Source organism: Pyrus communis, chromosome 2 (assembly GCF_963583255.1).
Source record: "Pyrus communis chromosome 2, drPyrComm1.1, whole genome shotgun sequence".
In the NCBI taxonomy this organism is placed as follows: Eukaryota; Viridiplantae; Streptophyta; class Magnoliopsida; order Rosales; family Rosaceae; genus Pyrus; species Pyrus communis.
In genome coordinates, this window is record NC_084804.1 from 32,986,320 (window position 1) to 33,005,586 (window position 19,267).

At 36.3% G+C, this 19,267-nt stretch overlaps 3 protein-coding genes across 8 annotated transcripts; 1 reads left to right on the forward strand and 2 right to left on the reverse strand.

The window, feature by feature from the left end:
• Nucleotides 1-4,060: 4,060 nt before the first annotated feature.
• Nucleotides 4,061-7,516, reverse strand: LOC137726421 (NAC domain-containing protein 82-like). Its single transcript, XM_068465349.1, has 5 exons — nucleotides 7,388-7,516; nucleotides 6,362-6,763; nucleotides 5,961-6,238; nucleotides 5,311-5,718; nucleotides 4,061-4,682 (listed from the first exon to the last, which is right to left on the reverse strand). Exons 2-5 carry the CDS (start codon nucleotides 6,522-6,524, stop codon nucleotides 4,341-4,343), a joined length of 1,191 nt encoding a protein of 396 aa, XP_068321450.1. The 5' UTR covers nucleotides 6,525-6,763; nucleotides 7,388-7,516; the 3' UTR covers nucleotides 4,061-4,340.
• Nucleotides 7,517-9,927: 2,411 nt separating this feature from the next.
• On the forward strand, nucleotides 9,928-13,896 carry LOC137726150 (dehydrodolichyl diphosphate synthase CPT3-like). Of its 4 annotated transcripts, none has more exons than XM_068465026.1 (4): nucleotides 9,928-10,120; nucleotides 10,847-11,167; nucleotides 11,884-12,039; nucleotides 12,754-13,896. In XM_068465026.1, exon 4 carries the CDS (start codon nucleotides 12,783-12,785, stop codon nucleotides 13,653-13,655), a length of 873 nt encoding a protein of 290 aa, XP_068321127.1. In that variant the 5' UTR covers nucleotides 9,928-10,120; nucleotides 10,847-11,167; nucleotides 11,884-12,039; nucleotides 12,754-12,782; the 3' UTR covers nucleotides 13,656-13,896. The 4 variants fall into 4 exon arrangements, with proteins under 4 accessions (XP_068321127.1, XP_068321130.1, XP_068321128.1 ...); XM_068465029.1 differs by having other exon boundaries at nucleotides 11,898-12,039; XM_068465027.1 differs by having other exon boundaries at nucleotides 10,861-11,167.
• A 691-nt stretch (nucleotides 13,897-14,587) lies between these two features.
• LOC137726975 (large ribosomal subunit protein uL6m-like) lies at nucleotides 14,588-16,085 on the reverse strand. 3 transcript variants are annotated; one of them, XM_068465923.1, is made up of 3 exons: nucleotides 15,954-16,085; nucleotides 15,226-15,584; nucleotides 14,588-14,927 (listed from the first exon to the last, which is right to left on the reverse strand). In XM_068465923.1, the coding sequence occupies exon 2, from the start codon at nucleotides 15,568-15,570 to the stop codon at nucleotides 15,262-15,264; it is 309 nt and encodes a 102-aa protein (XP_068322024.1). In that variant the 5' UTR covers nucleotides 15,571-15,584; nucleotides 15,954-16,085; the 3' UTR covers nucleotides 14,588-14,927; nucleotides 15,226-15,261. The 3 variants fall into 3 exon arrangements, with proteins under 3 accessions (XP_068322024.1, XP_068322023.1, XP_068322025.1); XM_068465922.1 differs by lacking the exon at nucleotides 14,588-14,927 and having other exon boundaries at nucleotides 15,088-15,584; XM_068465924.1 differs by lacking the exon at nucleotides 14,588-14,927 and having other exon boundaries at nucleotides 15,088-15,578; nucleotides 15,954-16,063.
• Nucleotides 16,086-19,267: the final 3,182 nt, after the last annotated feature.

Below are 19,267 nucleotides of genomic sequence, written 5' to 3' on the forward strand. Positions count from 1 at the left end.
ATAACTTAGGGATTCTTTTGTATGTATTGGATGTGGATATTCTTTTGTGATAACTTATGGCCTATATTGTTGTTGATTTGGATATTGGATGGAGGCATAGTACAGCTAGAAGAGGTAATTCAGAGGTTCAAACAAATTGAGGAGTGAAGAAGAGAAGGACAAGGCAACCAAGAAAGTGAAAAGTGTTGCTATACAAGAACAAACTGGGTTTTTAGATGATGGAATTTTTTGTGAATGTTAGCAGCAGCTAGGAACTGTTATTTTGCTCCCAATTGGATTTGTAGCTTATTATGAACCGTTATTTTGCTACTGGCTAGATATCCTTTTGGGAACATGCTAGCTTGTTAGAGTTCCGAATAGTTATTTCCAGTTGAACTCCTAGATGATAGCTTTGGTTGCCAAGATATGGAACATGCTTGTTATTTTCAATTGACTCTTGTGAAATATATTGCTAATTTAGTTACCTATTTGGATATTGGAATGCATTTTTGCCTATTCATTGATTACCAGGTTCAATTCAATTTGCATTTTGAATTGCATCTGATGCAATTGTTCATAATTATAAATAATAATAAATTAAAAAAAAGGCGGGAAATTTTGAAATTTGAATTTTTGGCCATGTGGCGCTTTTTGCTAAGTTGGCATGATGTGGCAGATGGATATCCATGTGTGCAAGTTTTGGAGGAGTGGGCTGACGTGTAACAGGGTCTACTAATGCCACATCAGCATTTAATAAACCAATGGATGGAAAATGTAACGGAGGTATTATTTTGAAATAAAATAGTACGTGAGGTATGAAAGTGAAATGTTTTGAAGATGTTGTAAGGAATAGAAATAAATCTCAAACCTGAGGTATGAAAGTGTAATTTACTCTTTAAAAAAAAAAAAAGTATATGACGACTTTTATAAGTGCTAATAACAATTTCTTTTTTATAGGAGTTTGATGTGGATGTTTGTTGTGATTTTTTAGTGGTTCTATATCACAGGATAGTCATCATCAAAAGTGGGATTCACATTTATGACATGTAAGAAAAAACCATAACGCCTTCCACAGTAGGCCAGAAAAAGCGAGTAAGATACCGATATAATGAAATCATATAAGAATCATACTTTATTAAACTTGCACTAATATAGCAGTGGTGTAATATAAATCAAACTGAAGATGCCTAATTTTATAGGTATCACACTCAAATAAACCACTGTGAAAGGCCTAAGAGTCCGTCTGGTAACAATATAAATTTGTGTTTGGTTGTAATGGTGGCGGTAGTAGTAGAGATGGTGGTTGAGACGAAATTGGTGTTGGTACCAATGATGGTTGGAATGGTGGTAGTAGCGAGGATAATGGGGTGGAGATGGTGGAGGTGGTGGTGGCCATAGTGTGGATAATGAGGTGGAGAATGTGGTGGTGGTGGTAGTGGTGGCTGCAATAGTGAGATGGTAGAGGTGGTGATAACTATAGTGGCGAGAGTGATGGCAGTCGATAATATGGTGGTGGTGGAAGTGTAAGTGGTAGTTGTCATGGTGAGACAGTGGCGCTTGTGTTGGTTGTGGTGACGGTGAGACGGTGGATGATACGGTGGTAGCAACAATTGCAGGTGGAAGGTGGTTGTGTCAAAGATAATGATGGTGTGGTGATTATGGTGAGACAATAGAAAAATGTTGTGGTGGTGGCAAGGATAGTGACGATGGTGGTTTTATTTATTTATATTAAAACTCTAACTTAGGATAAATACTGAAAGTAAAGGAAAAATCATGCATATGCACCCTTGTTGGGGTTCTTCAAAATTTAGGATAAATACTGTTTTTTGCATTTTTTATTTTCGGCGTTTATTTTCACAAAACAGTAAGCCAAACGCATTTTTATCCATTTTTCGTATCTGCGAAATTCAAAACTATTTTTCAAAAGGCTAACGAAGGGATGACACTTAATATTATGATTTAATGATATTTTTTTCACTTATAAGTAAAATTTTAAGTTTGAATCTCATTAATGACAAGTTCAATACTAATTTATTACATCACTTTTAGTGTATATCTCGTTATACAAAAAAAAGGAATATAAAGCGATCTCAAAGGCAAAATCGTAGGCAAAGAAGAAAAAGTGACGGGCTCCACCAAGGCTACAAACAAATACTCAAAGACAAATAAGCAAAACTGGCATACAATGTTGGTTGATAGTTCTTTGTAAACAGAGCACACAATTTGTTTTCATCAATAGAATGATGTGCACATTTTTGTTCTCCTAGATTGAGAGACTCTTTTAAAAGTGAGCCTCTTTATAAATTGTCACCTTTTTATAAACTGTCACATCATGTTTTTCGCATAATATTTTATAATTTTGATGCGAAAATTGACGTTAAACTGTGAGATGACAGATAATTCATAAAGAATCTTACTTTGAGAGAGTCTCCTTGTCATTTCTCCATGTCTCCATTCCAAGGTTGAGGGATTTAGTTTTCTATGCTTTTTGTTGATTTTCTTATGCTAAGAACCAGTTGTCTTACTAGTATCTATCGATCTAGTTGGTCCAAAGCCAACTTTTCTTTTCTTTTTTACCTTTTTCCATACCTTACGCTTGGTCTTATCCTTTGCAGGAAAATGATGTGTTCTTTTAGACAAGTGAAATTTACGTTACACAAATTTAAATTGCAAAAATCGAAAAATAAGACTTAAAGCACATATGATGGAGGACATCCGCTCTTTGATCATGTGGCTGCTCTGCTCCTAGATATATCAAAAAAATCGCGTTTACACTGCTATCATTATGTTGCTCCAAATCTGGCACTTTACTTCGTATACTATTATGTTCTATTACCCATTTCGTCAACTGAGTTTAGAAAAACGTGAAAGAAGTATAGTAAAAAGGTTAAAGAAATGGACTAAGATTCTCTCCTCGTCTTTTCATCCGCTTCCCTCCCCTTCTCTCACATTCTCTATTTTGTCTTTCTCTTTTTATATGAAATTAATATAATATGTTGATATGGCTTAACTGTAACCGTTTAAATAGAAGAGGAGTGAAGGGGAGGGAAAAAAAGGGAAGAGGTCTTTTCAACAATAAATATAGGAATAGGTTAGAGAAACTGTGAGTTTTAACAAGGGTAATTTTTGCAGAGTGCTAATAAACCCACCATACTGACTTGTAAAATAACATCCAAGGACCAAAGCAAAAAAGAAAAAACAAGAACTTCTCTGCAACTATCTCAATTCCTCCAAATAAATATTTTCTTTATTTTCTATTCCTCTAGTTTAATCATATATAACAGTTGTTCAAAATATTTTATTAATGAAATAATTATTTTAAAAATTGAAAAACGAAATGGAAGACCATAAGAAGGAATTGGGGTTGCTGCGGATTTGGATTGGATCATGAGGATGAAATTTTGGAAATGTGTGGGACTTGGAGGAGGGGGGCGTGGGGCGTGGTTTGTGTTGGAGAGGGAAGGAAGGAAAGCTGCAATTGGTTAGAGATCTACAAAGTGACCGAATTCTAGAACTTAGGTGGAATAAAAATCGGGAAAGAAGGCCCCGGCGGTGAGTGGAAGCTCAGATGGGGTCATATAAAGGGCATTTTGGTGATAAAGTGGGCGAAAAAAAAACATTTTTGCATTTTAAATTTTTTTAAAAGGGGGTAAGATAATAAAGTAGCTGGAGAAATAAGCAAATGAGGTGAGCTTATCAACACTCTTTTTTGCGGATTCAAACGTCCTCCCAAGTATTTACTGCTTCAGAAAAACTAACAGCTCCCTCCTTCAACCTAGTTGATGAGAATCAGATTAAATAATGTGAAACACAGAAGAAGAGTACAAGGAGTAAGTGCGACATAACAAAGTGTTAACACCTGAGTTTCATCAATTGTCACTCTTGGATTGACTGAAGAGAATCGGTTGGAGCTTGTGAGGTGGTAGGTAGCCTAAACCTGATGTCAAATTTGACATCAGTTTATAGACAAGGTCTATCGTAATTACATTAACCTCACAACATCGTTCTTTTTGAGTTTCGGTCACACTTGCACATCGTGTTATTAATCCATACATTATAATATAGGAAACAACAATTCGTATGTCGTAATTCACTTGTTATAGCACAAGTGAATTAGTTATAACAAGTTAAATTACTAAGCAATCATTGGTCATACAATGTCACAATTTTAGTATAACATGGTGACGCGATTCAAATCCAACACCTTACTAGTGAATTAGGATTTACTACTGCTCTGTCGTAACAACGAAAAAGAAAGTGCAGAATTAACTCACAGTTTGTGTTTGAAAAGGTGAACTTCTGAAAGTTAGCGAAACCGTTTTAACAAGTTTGGTTTGAAAGACCAGAGTGCAGTAATAACTTCAGAAGTTCACGTTATCAAACACGTTCAACTGGTCTTCACCCTGAAAAGATGTCTCTCCCAGCGAAGCATGAGGCTGACCGAACATAGAAGGAGGCTGAGTGTATGTAGAATCACGGTAATTCAATGGTTCGCCAAGATCATCCAGCTCCAAATATTGCTCATCGTCACCTAGTGGGATTTGACCCGGAGCAGAGACAGAATTTGGCAAACTGGAGAAACTACATCCTTCTTCACCGACTCTTGCTGCCTTGCCCAAATCTCCTAAATTGTCATACGTATAATTAATAACGAGATGAGGCGTTGCACTAGCATTTCCAATAGGAATGACATTACCAAGCTCCTGCAAATAATGAAGAAGTTCTACACATTAACATACTTTAGAAGTTCAAAGAACACTTGCAAGATAGTTTATTTGTACTAATGTACTTACGGATTTAATTTTGTTCTATAAACAGATATAGATGCATAAGATATTCAAGATGCTCTAGTATATAATGAAATTATCAAAAACGACATTCAAAACCATCAACTTCTCAAGGTACGCCATCTATTTATAAACTTGGACAGTCACGCCATCCAATTTTAAATTCTAGCTTCAAGAAATAACATTGGTATTATAATTATTAACAATGATTATATAGTCCCTGCTTCCACACAAAGGCTAATTTGTATCTTTCAACAACCTCTATGACATCAGTGATAGAACTTCAGTCACAGAAAATATAGACGCTAACTCCTTGAATTCAACAAAATCTAACCTAACTCTATCTTGCCACATTATCACATATGCATTGGAAAGCTATAGCATGAGCATAATGTCACAACATAAACATTTCTCAATTTTATAGTAGTGACGATTCCACCACTCAGAAAATGTAAATTCATTTCATGATTGGTGGTTCCACTTACTATTAAATCATGAATGCTATAAACTACATGCAGAAAAGAGAGAAGGGCGTATTACACACCTCATTTTTTTCGTTTTCTTCAAATAATGAAGGGCTTTCTTCTGAGAAGCAAGCCAACATTGACAGGATATCATCCTCAGAAGTATGAGGCTCCTCCACTGTAGCATGATTACTGGAAACCAGTTGGGAAACATTGCAAGAAAGTGGTACAATATCTGATATACACGATTCAGATGAAGGACCTATGCGTATACCATCATGGGTGTACGTGCTAGTAGTGATGGAACTATTGTAGTCACTCGGCAGAACAAGGTTTGGTACAGGCATATTTGCATGTGGGACTGCTTCTGAACAATTTTCAGCCTCATCATCACTCCAGTCTTCCTCCATAAGGGGCGCACCATATTGTGCACCATTTCTCGGCCCTGGCCCTTCTTTTTGAAAAATGGTACAGAGCACATACGATTCCTGCAATATGAGAAAGACAGAAAAAGTAATCAACACCAACTAGCCATCCAAAGCAGTATAAGAAATTGTACAAAGTAACAGTTCGATTCAGAAGCATGAAAAAATTCTAATCAGCTGAAACATTAAAGAATAACAAATCTTTACAAAAGGAAAGTATATTACAAACTCAGTGCAGATTGACAAACAAATTTTACAGAAACCAAGGAAGAATACAAAATTATGAGAGGAAGAGTATCATCTACCTGAGGCACACCCCGATTAGCTAGGTCCTTAGATTCAAGCCTATACTCATGCATAACCCAGTCTGTTCGATCTCCTTTTGGAGCTCGACCTGTATGAAAAACCAATGTTTTTATCTTGCCCGCAACTTCACCATTGTAAAGAACAGATCTGTCATTTCCTGTGGCTTTCCAGTAACCACATTCAGTAGTACGTTTTGTTCTAACCCCAGTTGGGTACTTCCTTTCTGTTGGACAAAAGAAGTACCATTTTAAATCTCCACTTTGCCAACTAGATTTGCCTGAAAAATAAAAGCACAACACAGTCAGAAACATATTACAAAGCAGGAAACCCAAGGCTAATTACAATAACAAGGTATATAAAATAAAGACAAGAAAGAAAATAAGTTAGAATGACATATTACCTGGAAGATCCCAAGGAGCGTACTTATGAATGTCGACCTCTGCAACGAAGTTATAACGGAGTCTTTTCCCCATAACTTTCCTCTTCAAATAATATTGTACAAGCTCTACATCAGTTGGAGAAAACCGAAAACCAGGAGGCAACAATGATTTCCCTTTCCCCATTCACAATATACACGTCTCAACTATCTAACAATAACCTTAAAATCCCAATGTGGAAATTCCTCACAAGATGCGAAGAAAAATAAAGTATAGTCTTTTAAAACCAACCAGCACGTCTCCTCAAGTCCAATGACGGAACAAGATCCTCCACAAACACCAGAGGCTACCTCGGTTCATAAAACAAAACAATCGAATAATTGATGGATGCTTGTTGTTGAGATCAAAAGACATTGGCTGCACTCCTGTTATCCAACATTATTAGACATACATACTCAGATTAAGCAGCAAATACCCAAAAAATAAATAAATAAATAAATCAGAACTTGATATCTGCAAAACATAAATAGGGCAATGCACTTATTCAAATTGAGCAGATCAAAGCAACATATTTCACATTCAAAATAACAACCCTAAATGCAAACTAGAGACGATAATTTTAGACAAAAAATAAAACAAAAATACGAAAGAAAAAAAATAAAACCCAGATCGTTGAATTGAAACAATCACAAAAGCCGGACAAGAATAAAACCGAACAGAATTCTAGTCGCCAAATAAAGACAATTAGATGGAAATCAATGTACGTTGATCCCTTTTTATCATCTTTCCACATTCACATCCAAATTTTACCAAATACTCTAGTAAGGGAGAGCGAAATTTGAACAGAGAGAAAAAAACCCTAAATCGAGGAAAAAGCAAAACATTTATATAGAGTATAGAGCGAGAGAACGTGATCAGAAAATTAAACGGCGGCGATCATTAGGATTTCGCCGGAGGATGGAAAAAAAAAAAAAAGATGATCAAAACCTAAAAAGAAAACGAAAATGTTGAGGTCGACTGAAACAGCGAACGAAGAGAGAGAAACATACAACTGGCGACAGCAGATTGGACGGGGAGAATCGGCGGCGATTGCGCTGATGGGAGGGCGGAAGTGGAAGAGCCAACCAGAAGAAGAGAGCTGCTCCGGGCGAGTTCAGTGTACTTGTTTGTTCTCCATGATCGGGGTTTATGGGGTTTATATTTTTGAATTCGCTGCCAAACATAAAATTTTCATTTTATTTTTTATTTTATTTTTCAGGCATAACTCAATCGGGTTTTTCTGGCCCGGCCCAGATGAGGATGGGCTTCAAAAATCCTCTGCCCAAATGCAGCCCGGACCTAGATCCTACGCTCCTTTTTTTTTTCTTTCTTTTTTTTTTTTTTTTTTTTTTTTTTTTACACAAAACAAAAAGGGGAAGTCACGGTTATCTACTTTTTTCAGAGGTCACAAAGGCATTTCAGTCTCCCCCTGACCACTTCAAGTAGACTCACCAGCTTGGAGCCTCAAACTCGGAACCCATCTGTTTTATGTATTTTGGAAGCTATAATTCATGCCCTTATCACTGGATTATTTGTTGTGGTTCGAGAAGCTATACTCCCTGAACTGATCTTCTTTCAACTTTCTTACTCAACTCTCAATTTTTTTTTTTTTAATACAAACCATATCAAACTCTTCATTCATGACATTCAACCTAAGACCTTTCATTAACTTAGCAATTTTTAATAGTTATGTCTTTGAAGTATCCATTTTTAGTAGGGCGGAAAGAAAAAAAAAACCTGAAGAACCCAAAAACCGAACTAAACCGAGGCAAAAAAAACCCCGAAGAAAACCGAGTTCACCAAAATCGAGGGAAACCAAACCAAAATCCGAAGCGACAATTTAAACACTAGGGACTAATGTGAAACTCAGAGTAACTAAAAAGACCAAAGTGAAATTTAGCACTGCAAATTTAATTGCAGCGCAAAGATAACATTGAATTCATTCAATTTATTTATGAAATTAGCAATTAAAAATGTGAGTTTTCTAAATGTCGCACACCAATTTGTGAAAGAAATTTGTAATTAAGCAATCACATTGAAATTTGGAGAAATTATTAGATAGTAGTATATCATCGTGGCATTGACAGCTAGTAATTCCCATCAACAAATCATGACACGTAGCAAAGCTCACATCTTTGGCTTCCAGAAGAAGAACCAGCAGCTAAAGCGTCAAGCTTTGCGCCCTCCTTCCTCCATAGCCGTCAATATCAAGTTCAAAGTTGAGAAATTCCAACTCAAAGGTGTGCGATTTCTTCATTTCATCAGCAATGGCGGCCCTTCATTCTCTTTCAGTAATCTCACGTGCTTTGTTTTTAGGGTTTTGTTTTTTCAGAAATTGAAAAATGCACCTTCTTTGATCACTGAACACGCTAGGCACATCATGGTTTTCTCTTTTTTGTCCATGTTTCACCGAATCGCGTTCGTAACATTTTGATCCTTAATTTTTGGGGTCTTTTTTTAAATTTCATTTCATTTTTAATCTTTAAAAGAAGAAGCAAACTTGATCAACAATGGCGAAGATGGTTTCTGGTTTCAAACAATCGGAGATGAATCAGTTTGATCGTTCCTTGCTGCAATTGAATGGTCTTTTGGAGAAGATGTGTTATGATCCACATCGACTACACTTATGGGGGTGTAGTGGTTCTTAAGTTTTAGGGGTCCTCTCACTTATTGGACTAATCTTTTGGTTCAACTCTTCCATGAGCTTAAGTACCTAACATTGGTACCATAATCTAGGTTCCCGATGCTGCGAAGAGGGCAACCTGGAAATGGCTACCTTAACGGGACAACCAAAGGGTGTACCACCATTAAGAGTGAAAGCCACCAGAGTAAAACCTGGTTTGGTACTGAGGTGATTCTGAAAAAAGCTGCTATCAAAAAAAGCTGGAAGCTGTTTTTGTGTTTGGTAAACACTCAGCTTCAGCTTTTTTTCACAGTTTTGGGTGAAAAAAAGCCAAAAACAAGAAGCTGCAAAACCCAGCTTTGAAAAACCGGCTTTTTTTCACATCTGTTTTACATAAAAGTTTACCAAACACTCTAATACTGCTTTTTTTTTTTTCAAAAGCACTTTTACAAAAAAGTTTACCAAACACTCTGCTGCTTTATTTCACAGCTGCTTATTCTCACAGCACAGCAGAATCAGCTTTTTTTCAAAGCACAGCAATACCAAACCAGCCCTAAAGGCCGTTGTGGGTGTCGGCTTCCGAAAGGTGTTATAATATTATGATCCCACATCGATTATATTTATGGATGTGTAGAGATTCTCCCATCTATTGGACTAGTCTTTTATGTTGAACTCTTTCCTTGGGCTTGAGTACCTAACAAGATGGGTTTCGTTCGAATATGCTTCAGAGCCAATTCCAGGAGATCTAGGACGGCACAACTCGGATCGGAACTCCCTCTGGATCCGATTCAAGGAGGAGGACCGAGAAAATGAGCTGGAAGTCAAACTTGTGAGCTTTGCCACGTGTTTTGTATTTGTTGGTGGGTATTATCTCAGTGCCACGTGGTGATATTGTACCATCTAATAATGTCTCTGAAATTTGAAACTACATGGACAGAAATTAAACTTGGCTCAAATTTCGGGGGCCATTTAATAAATAAAGTAAACAACTGAAGGTACTACGTAGATATTTTTGTATGTGATTCCAGCTTCAAAGAGAGACGGCAGTAGCGAAATCGTCTTTGAAGTCTTACCTTTCACTGGGAAATCGCCGCCCTACTCTGCATTTGATTCTTCACCGGTAACTTTCTCTCTCTCTCCCTCTGATTTTCCAATCTTCTGTTTGGTTTCCGAGAAAATCGAAAAGAAAAAGTTTATGATTTGGGTTCAATGGAGTGGGTGTTTCTAGGTTCTGGGATTTTCCAATCTCTCGCAAGTTGACAATGTTACTTCCTATTTCGTGTTTTCGATTCTTTTATGCTGTTTTTAATCAGAAATTAGAGCTTAATCACATTAAATCTGATTGCTTAATCACCATTTTGGTCATAGTATTAATTTTGTGATTTTGCAGATTATTAAGCATTGCATTCTTGATTAGCTGCTTCTTTTTATTCTTGGAATTTGCGGAAGTGCAATGCATGCTATCATAACATAACATAAGTAAGGATGTGATATTCACACATTATTTTTTACTTCTTTCACACCTTTTTAGTTTTTTATCATCGGATCGGATAAATTGAAGAAGATCAACGGATAAAAATTAACAAGAAGTATGTGAGAAGTAAAAAAATGTATATGGATAGGATATCCTTAAATAATATACAAATAAGAAATAAAATGTATCTAAATATAACAATGAACATGATCAAATAAGAATATGGATTGTTTTTTTTTTTTTTTTGTTTTATAGTACTACGTTTTGAGAAATTTTGAATCGGATCGGTTTGGGACGAAAACAAAGTTGAGAGACCAAAGTAGGACAAAACAAAATTTAAGGGGGCAAATTTGAATTTAATCTAGTTCTCAGCTCTTTGAATGCAGCGGCATTTTGATTGAGAGCAGCAGAGCTTTGGGTTTTGGCGAGTCGCTTATTACATAGGCTCTATTGGGATTTTCAGATTGATTGTTGCCGTTGCACAAACCCTAATTTTCTGTAGAATTTAATTAGCCACGACCCACCCAGGTACTTTCTGATTTTTAATAAATAAAGTAAAAAACTGAAGGTACTACGTAGATATTTTTGTATGTGATTCCAGCTTCAAAGAGAGACGGCAGTAGCGAAATCGTCTTTGAAGTCTTACCTTTCACTGGGAAATCGCCGCCCTACTCTGCATTTGATTCTTCACCGGTAACTTTCTCTCTCTCTCCCTCTGATTTTCCAATCTTCTGTTTGGTTTCCGAGAAAATCGAAAAGAAAAAGTTTATGATTTGGGTTCAATGGAGTGGGTGTTTCTAGGTTCTGGGATTTTCCAATCTCTCGCAATTTGACAATGTTACTTCCTATTTCGTGTTTTCGATTCTTTTATGCTGCTTTTAATCAGAAATTAGAGCTTAATCACATTAAATCTGATTGCTTAATCACCATTTTGGTCATAGTATTAATTTTGTGATTTTGCAGATTATTAAGCATTGCATTCTTGATTAGCTGCTTCTTTTTATTCTTGGAATTTGCGGAAGTGCAATGCATGCTATAATAACATAACATAAGGATGTGATATCCACACATTATTTTTTACTTCTTTCACATTTTTTTAGTTTTTTACCATCGGATCGGATAAATTGAAGAAAATCAACGGATAAAAATTAACAAGAAGTATGTGAGAACTAAAAAAAGGTATATGGATAGGATATCCTTAAATAATATACAAATAAGAAATAAAATATATCTAAATATAACAATGAACATGATCAAATAAGAATATGGATTGTTTTTTTTTTTTTTTATAGTACTACGTTTTGAGAAATTTTGAATCGGATCGGTTTGGGACGAAAACAAAGTTGAGAGACCAAAGTAGGACAAAACAAAATTTAAGGGGGCAAATTTGAATTTAATCTAGTTCTCAGCTCTTTGAATGCAGCGGCATTTTGATTGAGAGCAGCAGAGCTTTGGGTTTTTGCGAGTCGCTTATTACATAAGCTCTATTGGGATTTTCAGATTGATTGTTGCCGTTGCACAAACCCTAATTTTCTGTAGAATTTAATTAGCCACGACCCACCCAGGTACTTTCTGATTTCTCTCGTCTTCTGTACCGTAATTATACATATTTTCTTATGTTTTTAATCCTCAAATTTGTTTAGTTGTTCATGGAATCCAAGTTTGTTCCTTTTTATCATTTCGTTAAGAAACAGTGCGCAAGTTGCGTTTTGTGAGCTCAAATGTTCGTTTGAGTTCTGCTGGGAAATGGGTTTTTGTAGAACACCCTCTGATGCAGTAACAGTGTTGTTCTGTGTGCTTCATTTCTCATGGTTTGTCGAAAAGGTTCTCCTTCTGAGAGATTTTTCCAAGTGCGGTGTATTCAAGTGGTACTTCACATATCATACTACAAAGTGGAGGAAATGGTAAATTTTTTTTCATGTCCCTCCGCTTATATAATGACACGTGGAGCACCCACTTGAAACTGCCGGGCACTGAGAAAATTTCTCGTTCTTTTGAAGCACTGGATGTGTTTGATGAAATGCCTGACAGTGGGAATAGCTGGGTTCAGTTTGATGTGGAAAAATACAGACTTGATCATTATGCATTCTATGGCTGATGGTTCATGAATCTTTTGCGTTTTTGACGTTTAATAAGCTCTATTACATTTGAAGTTTCGGGCATTAAATTTGTTTTATAAGAAGGGGAGGGGAGCATGATTTTTGGGCGATGTTGCTGTAGATTCAGGAGTTTGGGATAAATTTTGTTTATTAACTAACAGGTCGTATCGGTTTTATCAGAGAACTCGACAGTTGTACGGGGCTCTAGGATGGAGAAAACCAGTGGCAATATAGCAACCCGCTTGTTTTGGAGCATAGTTAGTTTTTTGAGGAGATGTCTCTTTCTTGTAATATCTATTCGTCCCATACCACGTCACATTGCCTTCATCATGGATGGAAACAGAAGATTTGCTAAAAAGCGGAAGATGATGGATGGGGATGGACACAGGGTTGGGTTTTTGGCTTTGATGTCCATGCTCAAGTATTGTTATGAGTTGGGTGTGACATATGTAACGGTATACGCGTTTAGTATTGATAATTTCAAAAGGAATCCTGAAGAAGTTCAATCCTTGATGGACCTCATGCAGGAGAAGATCGAAGGGTTAATCAAAGAAGAAAGCATAGTGAATCGGTATGGAGTTAGGGTACATTTTATTGGGAACCTAAAGCTCTTGAGTGAACCTGTCAGGTCGGCAGCAGAGAGGGCTATGGCAGCCACGGCCAATAACTCCCGAGGAGTGCTGTCAATATGTATTGCCTACACTTCCACTGATGAGATTGTGCATGCTGTTCAAGAATCCTGTGAAGAAAAACTGTACGAGATTAGCGCGATGAATGCAAGTGGAGCTGGGTATGGTCTAATTAAACTTGGAGGCAATGAAGAGGATGAAAGGGTGAAGATTGTAAAATTGACAGATATTGAAAAACATATGCATATGGCGGTTGCACCAGACCCTGATGTTTTAATCCGTACTTCAGGTGAGACCCGGTTGAGCAATTTTCTTTTGTGGCAGAGTGCATTTTGTTATTTGTACTCTCCCTCGGTGCTCTGGCCTGAGATTGGTTTCCGTCATTTTGTTTGGGCGATCTTGAAATTTCAGTCCAACTATTTTTATCTTGAACGCAAAAGGAAACAGTCATAAGTTTGTCGAGTGATGTGTTGTAGCCCTTGGTCTAAAATGTTCTTGTTAATCTCTTCTTGCTGCTAAACTACTGTTTTATGTAACAATATAGATTAACGCAGGCTGGTACCATTTGTCATTGCTTTGGATAGTACTTTTACAGTTTACATTCTCATGTAAACGTCATTTTGTTGTACTGTAAGAATAAACTGTGGACACGGTAAAATAAATTGGTATGTGATGGATTGATTTGCATGGTTGACATTTTGAGCAAAGTTCTGATTGTTATATGCTAACTACCTACATGAAATCTGTAAAGTTCAGAGAGTTTTGAAAAGGATTTTGTCTTGAATTACTGTTGTTATTTCTCAATAAATGCAATAAGGCTAGATTCATATTCAGGAAGTCAAATTAGGATTTGATAGCATCGTAATAGACTTTAAAATCCAAGTGTAGTCAATAGGATTCTAAAACGCTTTGACTCCAAATGTCATCAATGACTCCTCCCAATCCAAATGTTTACTTACAAGGACAAGATCACTATGATTTACTTGTTCATCTCTTTTATGTAATTTTTATGTAGTCATGTTAAATTACTTGGTTGATGTATTCAACTGACGCACTTCGACGGATACGCACTGGGCGGGTTTGTTACGAGTCTTAAACTGGATTAGCATTCCCGATTGCGTTTGTTGCCCATGATTGGATTCGACTGGACGCTATAACTCTCACTCTATCGCTATCATTCCTACCATTTTGTGGCAACCACAAAATCCACAAGGACAAACACAAAAAAAAAACCAAAAACAAAAAAAAAAATCAAACATCGCCATCCCGTAAATTCATTTCCTATAAAACAAGACATTAGGACGCTATAACTCTCACTCTATCGCTATAACTCCTACCATTTTGTGGCAACCACAAAATCCACAAGGACAAACACAAAAAAAAAATCAAACATCGCCATCCCGTAAATTCATTTCCTATAAAACAAGACATTAGGACAACACGCAGAATCATCAAAACAATCAGTCAATTTAAGTAGCAAAGAATGAAAAAATAAATATATAATAATGAAAGGGCTCGGCTTTTTCCACCATGTAACCAAAATGTAGTGGGAGTGGGGCGGGAGGGGTGAGATGAAGGGTATTCAGGCTCCAGCCTTAGCAGTGCAAGTCACTAGTGACTTGGATGACAGTCGCTAGGGCTCACAACCACTCCCTGGCAGCAGAGTAACTCTTCAGCGCCAGCAATGTAATATCGCGAACTGTAATAGCAATTCTATGGGATCCACTGCACAACACCATGTTAACAAATAATCACAAAGCAACAAACACCAAAAATTTGCACTGCGTTTAGCTTTTGATACCGGTACAGGTATCAACCGGAGCCTAAAATCCATAGCCAGTTCAATGTAATAAGTTCTACTTTTCCATTTGATAAGAAAATGAAACATTCAATGTATGTGAGCCCATAAAATAAGACACTAAAGCAAGAATCATAACACTTGTTTTCGATCACTAAAAAAAGCTGCAAGGATAAACACAATATAATCCTCAAATGCAAATCCCAGCTCAAAAAAGAAGATTACCAATTTCCAGCCACAGATAAGCTTTGAGACATCCAATCACTTAGATTTCTTTCCTTGCTTTTTCTTGATAACTTCATCGACGTACATTATACCCTTGCCCTTGTAGACTTCAGGTGGCTTACAACTACGAACAGCAGCAGCAAACTGGTGCACCCTATCTTTATCAATTCCGGTGCAGCAAACTACGTTGTTCTTGAAGCAGAAAACACGAACCGCAGGAGGAACGGTCAATTCTACCTCATGACTGTAACCCAACTTCAGATACAACATGCGTCCTTCGGCTTCCGCTCGGGCCTTGTATCCCACACCCACAATCTTAAGAAATCGAAAAAATTTGGCTTCCATTTGAATATCTGCTCCTGAAAACACCAAAACCCACTAATTATTTCGTCTTAATATTATCGAATTAAGCTACTTTTAATTCCTCATTCTCGTTGTTTTAGTCTACAATCTTCAATTATTAAATTCACATTTCAAACCATATCCAAGCAACATCCACATTCCAATACAAAAAATTGGAAAATGAAATCAAAAACCCAGAAAATATTATAAAATTTTAAAATTTTGATGGACCCAAATTTTATTCAATCTCACTGAGCACTAAAAATCCAGCAAATGAACATAGGCATGTTTGTTTCTTTATGCATGTAAACATCTGTTTTATATGTAGAGAGAGAGAGAGTAAGCAACTGGAGATTATCGCGACCAGTATGAAGTCTTAGGCATACCTATTAGCTGCTGAACCCCTTAGATTACGGCAGTCGGCGTCGGCGTCGTCGGAAGGCTAAAGTTTTTCTGGGTTCAGAAGAGGCGGAACGGGGGACAGCTTTGAGACGAAGGAGAATCAGATGAGATTTAGGGGGTATTTAATTGAGAAGACGAGAGATTTTAATGGGTTTATAAATTTAAGGATTTTTATAGGCTTAACTGATTTATAGATATTTTATGTAAAATTTTGATTTAATTCTTTCGAAATTTTATGGGAATAGTTGAAATTTGTGAATACTTAAATTACACTATAAAATTTCTCTAATTTCCTCAACTTTTTCAAATTGTTTAAATTCAAATTCTAATTGAATATATCTGAAATGTTATAAATTTCTTTAAAATTCTAATTGAATACATCCGATTTCTAAGGATTTTAATAAATTATCTTAAAATTCTGATTGAATACACATTGAATTCAGAGATTCATTTAAAATTCTGATTGAATACTCTTATATTCATTAAAATAATTAAAATTTCTTAAAATCTCAATTGAATACACATCATTTTCTCAAGTTCGGACCTAAAGCCCAATATTTTCGGCTTACTCCATTGTGCTAATGACCAAATTGACGATGTGCCGATCCAATGCAGTGTTACCAAGGGATTTTCGCACTTTTAAAGCCCAATATACACGTCTAGTTATATTTAAGTGCGACTAACACAATTAGACTTGGCAAAATCTTGCACTATCCAATAACATGACACGAACACGTGAGAAAATTGAGCATTTAGGTCGAGCCTTAAAGGGTCAAAGTTTATAACAAATGTACTCGTTAGTAACTCGTTAGGAAATTAAATTAATGTATTTTATTTTTATTTAAGATATTGAATATATAAATTGGATATGAACATATCTGTCAAAATTAATGATTTTTCTCTGTGAATGTTATTCATTACCCACATTGTTTGTCACACAATTGGTAGGCCATTTGGGGCAGGGCATTTAGGCTAAATTACATAATCAATCAATCATAATAAGATATCGAACTCACAAGGGCTAAGAATATACTACTAGATTTGCAGTGCCATATGTTGTCATATGATTTTTTTAGGTTTTGTATTATTACAGTGATATTAATACTACAAGTTAGACTAAGGAGAATAAAGGTGTGGATCCGGACGGATTTGGATCCCAACCGAATCCAAATTGTGGGGATCCTGACGTCCTAGTCATTTATCGTATATCATGCGGTTATACTTTATTTTAAATTTTATTGTTTAAAATTAAATATAAATAGTGCTTAACGAAAACTGCTCGCATGATGTACGATAAACAGCCATGATGTGATGATCCCTAGAATCCCCACAAAGAGAATCCAAAGAGAATCCTCATCCGATCCGGATGACGTCAATCAAGACCCTATTTACCATGACAACCCACCACTTTCAATTGTAAGTTTAATCTTAAAGTAAACGTAAACTAATGTGTTGCTATTTGAAGGAAAGTTGGTGTTTTGTTTTATATGTTTCTTCGTAGCTATTATCTAAACTATTTGTTAATAGAACTTTTTTTGTCAACCAAAAGAGGGTGAAAATATCATTTAGTCTTCTATCACAACAAAAAGTTAAGGGCAGTAACGTAATTTCACAAAACAAAATTTTTCTGTTTTTATTTAAGCATTACTTACAGGTGATTCTAACATTTCTAATTATGAAAAAAAGTAAAAAATAAAAAATAAACTTCTCTCTCCACCTCCATATTCTCTTTCACTCTCTTCCTCTTTCCTTCAATTTAAAAAAAAAAAAAAAATTAATAATTCACACACTTTTGTGTGTGGGCATGTACTAGTGTTTTACAATTGAAGACGTAGCTCCGGTAACTAGTGTTGCTTTGATTCTTTACAGTCCTCAACCGATCACAAATAAGCTTTGTTTGGACTGAAATCAAGTGTAATGACATGTCCCCAAATATTACGGTTTTTATAATTTTTTTTAAATGTGAAATTACAAAAATGCCCTTTCAAGGTAAATGTGTTGACTTTTGTTAACCATCTTATCGTCCATTTCCTTAGCGTATTCTTGGCGTACTTAGCATTACGGACGCATGGGTGCACACATAGTCTAATTTGGAGGTATAACAAAAGAGATTAACGAACGAAGTTGAGCGCAAAATGGTCATTTGACCATAAATCTAGAAGGCTCTAGATTTTGTTGGAACATCAATTTGGTGCCACGTGTATGGTTGTGATGGAAAGAATAGGAGAGAAAGGCGGGGGAGCTACCCAATCAGGAAAAAAAAAAGGACGAGAGTGGACCAATAGGAGAAGAGAGAAATGAGAGAGATGAGAAAGAAGAAAAGCTTCGGATTACCCTAGACCCGACTACCAGACCTGATTTAGCTGGATTCTCGTGAGTTTTCCGACGATTTTCCGTCAGTTTTCCGACGAGTTTCTTCAAGCTACCACCTGGAAAACATTCCCTGATCCTCCCTCTCCCATTTACACCCAAAAATCGATGGAAATTAGCCTCGGGTGTGGGTAAAAATGCACCAATGGGTTTCGTGGGTGCACGGTGGTGATCGGCGTTTCTACCACCACCATCGTCGACCACCACCATGGTTTGACTTCTCTTGAGGCCAAGAACAAACCCTAACCCAGTTTGGAGATGGCAGAGTAACAGAGAAGGCAAATCGAAGTATATCCACTTCTAGGGTTTCCGACGGATCAAGGGTGTTTTCAGGCATTTTCTGGCCGAATTGGATGTTGCGAGAATTATACGCGCACAAATTAAATCCTCTTTTTGTCAATTGTAGTAAGTTTGTAAGTAGGGATCGTTCTGGACCGGGGATTATGAGGGATTGTTAATCACTTGGATTTGACTCAAAAACGTAAAAACACAAAATAAATTACTATACTAGACTCAAATATTGCAAAACTAAACTTTAAAACACTAAAATAAACCAAAAGACTCAAACAGTACCCAAAGCACTCGAAACTGCCTTAAAAACACTTTCTGGGCAGTTTTGAGCACCTTGAGTACTTTGGACGAATTTGGGAAACAAAATGAATCAAAACGCTTAGAAACACAAACTAAATGTATTTCTAACTAATCTAACACTTTAAAATAAATGGGGGATTGGTTTTGGATGAATTTAAACTAAATGCACAGATTCTAATTAAAACAGATTATAAAAACGAAATTGATAAAATAGAATGATGATGTTGAGGTTTATTCCTTCCTAATGCTAGAATATGTTTAGTATAATGGCACAAGTAAGGGTGTCGAATCCACAGAGACTAATTAGTCCTATATAATCACTTGTTTTGCAAGAACT

What these genes read in the sequence shown, in the direction of transcription:
- LOC137726150 (XM_068465026.1), top strand. Translation starts at nt 12,783, where the DNA reads ATGGAGAAAACCAGTGGCAATATAGCAACCCGCTTGTTTTGGAGCATA.
- LOC137726975 (XM_068465923.1), bottom strand. Translation starts at nt 15,570, where the DNA reads ATGGAAGCCAAATTTTTTCGATTTCTTAAGATTGTGGGTGTGGGATAC.
- LOC137726421 (XM_068465349.1), bottom strand. Translation starts at nt 6,524, where the DNA reads ATGGGGAAAGGGAAATCATTGTTGCCTCCTGGTTTTCGGTTTTCTCCA. An exon ending in CGCTCCTTGGGATCTTCCAG is followed by an intron (nt 6,239 to 6,361) that starts GTAATATGTCAT and finishes TTTATTTTTCAG; the next exon opens with GCAAATCTAGTTGGCAAAGT. An exon ending in AAGAAAACGAAAAAAATGAG is followed by an intron (nt 4,683 to 5,310) that starts GTGTGTAATACG and finishes CATTATTTGCAG; the next exon opens with GAGCTTGGTAATGTCATTCC.